The 6,354-nt window shown below is 54.5% G+C and overlaps 1 protein-coding gene across 1 annotated transcript; it reads left to right on the top strand.

The window, feature by feature from the left end:
• Positions 1–5,271: 5,271 nt before the first annotated feature.
• On the top strand, positions 5,272–6,276 carry G0S2 (G0/G1 switch 2). The gene is made up of 2 exons (XM_082329908.1): positions 5,272–5,373; positions 5,654–6,276. The coding sequence occupies exon 2, from the start codon at positions 5,688–5,690 to the stop codon at positions 5,985–5,987; it is 300 nt and encodes a 99-aa protein (XP_082186034.1). The 5' UTR covers positions 5,272–5,373; positions 5,654–5,687; the 3' UTR covers positions 5,988–6,276.
• The last annotated feature ends 78 nt before the right edge of the window (positions 6,277–6,354 follow it).

Raw genomic sequence — 6,354 nt, forward strand, 5'->3', positions numbered from 1 at the left:
GATTAAAGCTAAAGCAAAGGCTGGTGGTATCTGCCCTTAAAGGCAGACTTTTCCTTTTCCCTCCCCCAGCTCCTTTCCACATCTAGCAGAGCTTCACATGCCCAGACACACACACAGGGTCGGCACAAGACCCCGCGCGGAGCCGGACGGTCTGTGGCTGCCCACCTCCCGCGGCACAGCCCCCCCAGGCACATGCCGGCACGGGCAGCAAAGCTGGCAGGGTCAGCGGGCTGGGAAGCCTGCCTGCTTTCCATGGGGAGGTTTGATAAAATTATCCTTGCAGGAGAGCATCCTTATTTTTGTCATGTCCCCATTTTCTAAAGGAGAAAATATTCCATTAGGAAAGTGGCCGGCTGCCATCTGGAGGGTTTCAGCTTTTCCAGGCTGTGGTGATGGAGCAGGGAGGGGGTCTCTGCGCTCCCACTGCTGCCGGCCAGCGAGCCCCTCGGCACAGCAACCCTGCCTCCACCTGCGACCATCAATGGCAGAAAGTTTAAACTAACGGTGTGTTTAGGAGCCCCCTTTAAGCCAGGTATGTGAAATGGAGGTCACGCTATTTTCTGTCCCTGGTTGCCAGCTTGTTCCTCCCACCACCTTCGCTCCCCTCCCCTGGCAGCACGGCAGGTTCGAGCAGGTGAGCACAGCCCCACGTCCCAGACCGCTCCTCGGCTTCTCCTCCGTTTTCCAAGCACGGCCACTGTGCAGCTGCTGCCCTATGCGCACCGCGGAGCTCGCGCTCGTCACGGACAAAGTCCAGCAGTGCCTGACCCTTGTCCGTGCACGGACGTGTGGAAGATGAGGCAACACATCTTTCTACCTCAGCAGTGCTCCTGCCGAGACGATGCTATGCTGCATTTTGGGAAATGTCACCAACAGGCAGAGGTCACCTTGGCATTTTGTCTTAGTTTCCCCCCCCCCAACTCTACAAAACCCAGAGCCACGTCCCGGGCTGGTGGGAAGGGACCTCCAGCGGCTGTCAAGGCCAAGGTGCTGCTCAGCGTGGGGCTGGCCTCCCAGACTCAATTCTTGCAGAAAAGCATTGGGTTAATTATGTGTGAGTGTCCTCCAAGATAAATAATATTAAATAAATAATATTAAATAATATTAAATAATAATATTAAATAAAAAAAAAAATTTGGGGTTCAGAGAAGAGAACTTGGCCAGGCCTATAGTAGGTCGGCTGGAAGAGCACCCGGGTGCAAAGCTGCGTGAAACAGGGGCAATGGTAGGTGCTAAGCACTGGAGTCCCTGCGGCTGTTCCTCTGTGACCTCCTCCTCTCCAGGCGGCCGCTATCGCTCCTCGAGAGGCCACAGCAGAGCACAGCCACAAACTGGCCATCTCACCCTCCGTGTTTACCTGTCTTCACTCTACGCGCTCCCCCCCGAGCGCCAGCACGCACCCGCAGCGTGCCCAGCGCCTGCCGTGCCGCTGCCCGTGGCCCCGCTGGCAGCATGGAGCTGTGCGCCGGCCAAGGGACACGGCTGAAACCAGAGCCGAGCCACCTGCGAGCCGACCCCTCTCCAGCCCTTCCGCAGAGCTGGAACCGCTCACCGCTCCTCTCCTCAAGCACGTCCACCCACAGCAAGGGCAGAGCTCTTGCTCCCGGTGCTCCCATTCCCAAGAGCATCACCAAGGTTATCCCTGTGCAAAACGAGCCACACCACCAGCAGAGTTAAATTTGGGCTCCTGCAGGCAGAGCTGCCCCAGAGCAGCTGTGGTTGCAGCACGGTTTCGCCTGCGCCCTCCAAAGCACTTTCAAAGCAGCTTTACCCGAGCTGGTGGCTCCGATGCTGCGCACCGGGCGCTGGCCGAGCTCAGCACGTGCAAAGCCAGTGAGCAGAGCCGGGTTGTGGAGCATCATCTCCCTGAGCCGCTCTGAGCGGTCACACTTGTCGGCCTTCCCCCGCCGGGCAATTTTTAGGTTAAGCCTCAGGTGCTTATGCTGCTTTGCAAATTCAGGCAGAGCTCTTCTTCCAGATGACGTTAAACTCATGCAGTTTTCCCAGCTACAAAGCCTAGTTTAATCAAAGTTGCAATTAAACCTGACAACCTCCCTGTGCAGACTCTCCTAAATAAGATTAGGAACAGCTAAAATTAGTCTAATTTAGTGTTAATCATTAATCCTTTTATCCACTCTTAATCCAATTTAAATGTCCACACAACGAGCTTGCACAGACTTTGTTACACAAATTTAAAACAAAATTGAATTAAATATTATTTAATTAAATCAACACAATCTGAGTGCTGCTATAAGCAGCGTTTGCCACAGATGATTATCAGTTGCTTTGTTAACCCTCAAAATCATCCTGGGCTCTGTGCTCTCTCTACTGCTCCAGCTCCAGTACTTTGGGATTGCATAGGCATCTCCAGCTATATTTAACAAATAAAAAGTAGCCTTCCTAGCCCTCAGGTTGGAAAAGAGACTTTCAAATACAAGGTTCAAGAGGCAAAGAAAATCCTGCCTCAAAAAAACCCCTCTTTTTAGGCAAAATGTCACGATTCCAACACTTCACGCTGACCTTTGTCTCTGGGATTGCGCACTGCACAGGCACGCTGCTTTCTGGTGTTTGCGCAGGCCTGAACCCCGCTCCTCGCTCGCGCGGCTGGAAGGGGAGAGCCCATCTCACGCCGCGAGGAGCCCCAGCCTCGCAGGCAGCCGGCCCCGGCTGGAGGTATGGTGACCTTGAACTTTCCCTGTCTAATTGCTGTCTCCTCCAGCTGTCTTTTCTGCAATGGTCATTTTTCAAAGCATTGCAGAACAGAAAAACATAGCTCGAATGCAGGAATCAGCTGCAACCTTTGCTGCCAAGTTGGCAGAGAAGATAAGGACCTTTTAGAAAAAAACCCAGACACTGAGGAGGACAGACAAGTCTTTAGCAACTTTTACAGCCAGTCGTGCAATACAGTTTCCTAAGCACATTCAAAACTTGCAAAAAAAAAAAAAACCCACCAACCACCAAGTTTTCACTGGCGGAGTTTCCTCGGAGCGCCCTGCTTGCTGTGACCGCCCTCCTGCCCGGCGCGGGTGCTGCGGGGGGCAGGAGGGGCGGCGGCGGGGAAAGCCTCCAGCACCCAAAGCCTCCGACGACGTGCGGGATGTGAGGAGCAAGGGGTGACTCACTGCTGCACACATGCCCACGGCAGCGCTCAGCAAGGAAGGGAAAAAAAAAAAAAAAAAGACAAAACCAATAACAAACTTCTTGAATTTGAAGGCGACCACTGCCCGCGGTCAGGGAGCTGAGCAGCGTGCGGGGCATTAATGCCCGCAGCCCAGGCAGGGCCGGAGAAGAGCGGAGGAAGAGAGCATGGTCCTCACCCAGGGGATGGCAAACGAGAGTTTGGAATTGCAAGCCCAACCCAAGCCAGATTTTAGGCTGGTTTTAATTTGAGAATCAGAGAATGGTTTGGGTTGGAAGGGACCTTAAAGATCATCTAGTGCAACCCTTACAAGCCAGTTCAGTGATTTCAGGGCAGATTGTGGGCAGTATCACCTCATAGGGCAGTTTTTCAGAAGGGAAGGTGTTTAAATCCTCCAACAAAAGAAAAAAGGGACCCGGCTAACTAACACACTCCAGCAGTTCCACATTTCTGAGAGCTCTCTTCTGCCCCTTTCCCACACTCGGAGACAAAACCGGTGCTCGGCCTCGGCTGTGCCACGCGTGCGGACTTGCCGGCTGCGGCACCAGCGACGCCGCAGGGGCAGGAAGGGGAAACGCGGCACCAGTTATTCACATCACTAGGTATCCACGTCAGGGAGGTTTCTCCCGGGCAGGCTGAGATAAAACCCAGCTCAGGGGCATCAAACCCCCGTTCCCTGTGCCACAGTCCCTCTTTTCCATACGCTGGGGGCAGGGAGTAAGAGAACCCCCCTTTTTCCCCTCCCTGGCTTGAGGAGAAGCCACCTTCGGCTCCAGCTTGCTTCGGGGGCTGCCTGCCCACCCTTCAGGCTGCACCTCGCCGGGGTTTACGAACACCCTGGGTGCCCCTCCAGGAGATGCAGCCTGGGGAGCCACCAGGCAGCAGCCTCCTTCACAGCAGCTTTCGAAGGCTGCCTTTGAGCTTTGCCTCTTTCCACATATACCAACTGCTCCTTCAAAGCACCGCTGTCCCATCCACTCACGCTGTCCTCTACTGTCTATGTATCGCCCTGGCAGAGCCAGTCCCATCATCCCAGCCATACGGATCAGATAAGAAATCTGTCCAGACGCCATCATCTGCTCTGCGAAATCAGAAGTTGTAAATCCCAACGACTTCTTGTGGCTTTAGCAACTTCTCTAAGGTCAGCAGCCGCTGACATGTATATGGTTCTTCCAGCCAGAGCAGCGTCTGTGCGCCGATGAAGCCACCAGCAGAAGCGGGTGATGTAATCTGCTGCATGTTATTGATGCAATACTCTTCGGCAGCGAGCCCGGGAAGCGGTGTGACAGTGCTGCCTTCTGGTTTTCCCCCAAAAGGAAATACGCCGTCCTGTAGGTGAATCACAAGGAGCGACACTTAGAACGGGGTGTTACAGAGTTTCAGCACCAAGCATAGGAAAAGTGAAAAACAGGGTCTTAACGAGTTGCCTGTACCCTTCACTAATTTAGGAATTTCCAGTTATTCTCTTATTTCCAAGAAACCAAGGTGCTGTCACATGCTGCATCTATCCACTTTCTAGCGGTTCCCCTTCCTGTGAACCACCTATAGAAACCTTTAACAAGCGTCTTCACACCTTGCCCTGGGTAACATAGCCTCTGTTATGCTCCACTGTGGCATCTTTTTTTTTTACCCACTTCACTACAAGAAGGGGCAGCAAGGCAAAAACACGTGTTTTGCTGAATCGGACTTTGCACAAATCCAAGCCCTAGATCCAAACACTGCGATGTTTTACGAGCTATGGACATGGACCCTCTCCCTCATGCCCAGCTCCTGCTAATATATTAAACATTTCTTATTAAATATTTCTTACAGAAGCAGCCCCGGAGCTGCATTGCAAGCCGGACATGAGATCTCTGGCTGTGAAATCGGACTTCAGGACAATTGGGGGGGGGGGGGGGGGGGCACTAACAAGTTTTGTAAAAGGAGAAGAAGAAGAAGAAGGGGAAAAAAAAAAAAAAAAAAGTTTTTTTTAGCCTGGCCGGATTAAGGGCGAGAGCTGCCAAGGCGGCGGGGGGGCGGCCCGTGCTGGCGGCGTGCTCGGGGCACCGTGCCCGCCCCGCCCGCCCCGCCCGCCCCGCCGGCGATATAAGGCAGCGGCGGCGGCCGCGGCGGGCAGCAGCTGCCGAGCGGAGCCGAGCCGAGCCCAGCCGAGCCGAGCCCAGCCGAGCCGAGCCCAGCCCGCCCCGCAGCGCTCACCGCCCCCTCCCCTGCCCCGCAGCAGCCGCCGCCTCTGGGTAAGGGGGGGCGATGGGGGGGCGATAGGGGGCGATGCGGGGTCCCCCCGCCTCGCTGCAGCCCGGGTCCGGCTGCGAAGCGCCCGCCCTGCCCGGCGCCTCCTCCAACAGCCGCCCGGCAGCGCGGCGCGGCGCCGCTCCTGAGGAGCCCCCGGCGAATACCCAAACCCCCGCTTAAAGCAGGGCTGGGGGGCTGCGGGAGCTGGGGCTGCCTGGAGGGCTCTGACCGCTACAGGAGACAGCGGCTGGATTTAACTAACGTCCCTCTCTTCTCTCGTAGAACTGACACCTTCCAAATCTGCTGCTGCAAAAAAATGGAAACCATGCATGAGCTGATCCCCTTTGCCAAAGAAATGCTCAGCCAGAAGCCCAACAGGAAAATGGTCAAGCTGTACATGCTGGGCAGTGTGCTGGCTTTCTTTGGTGTGCTTATTGGTCTGGTGGAGACAGTGTGCAGTCCTTTCACCTCTGAGGAGAGGCTAGAGGAGGAGAAGAAACCTGCCCCGACGCAAGAGCAAGTGCTTCCTCGGAAACAGGAGGATTTGATCTTGGAAAAGAGCAAGAAGCCGGCGGGGATGCAGAGGGCCCTGGTGACCAGGCAGCACGCCTCCTAAGAGCCCCGCGGCCGGAGAGGCGCCTGCTGAGCAACCAAGCACAAGAGACTCTGCTGTCCTGTTGTACCTGGTGGTGGTTCCAGCAAGAAGAGAGAAGGGTTGGCTGAAGGAGGAGACCGCAAGTGCAAGACTTGAAAGAAGTGAACGGTTATATTTGCTGCTGTGCAGCAGTGGGAAAAAATACCTTTTGTTGGTATAAAAATGTGCAAGATGCACAGCATGGTTTCTTATTTTTATTACAGATGCATTTTACATCATTTTGCAAGATCAATAAATATTTTATATGGTACCAGTGCTCTCTAGCTGCATTCATTTCAAACCCTTCTCTTACAGATTTGCAAATAGGTTTCACTTGCGCCTCTGGCTT

The sequence above is a fragment of the Platalea leucorodia genome (assembly GCF_965183815.1).
Source record: "Platalea leucorodia genome assembly, chromosome: 19".
NCBI classification, from domain to species: Eukaryota; Metazoa; Chordata; class Aves; order Pelecaniformes; family Threskiornithidae; genus Platalea; species Platalea leucorodia.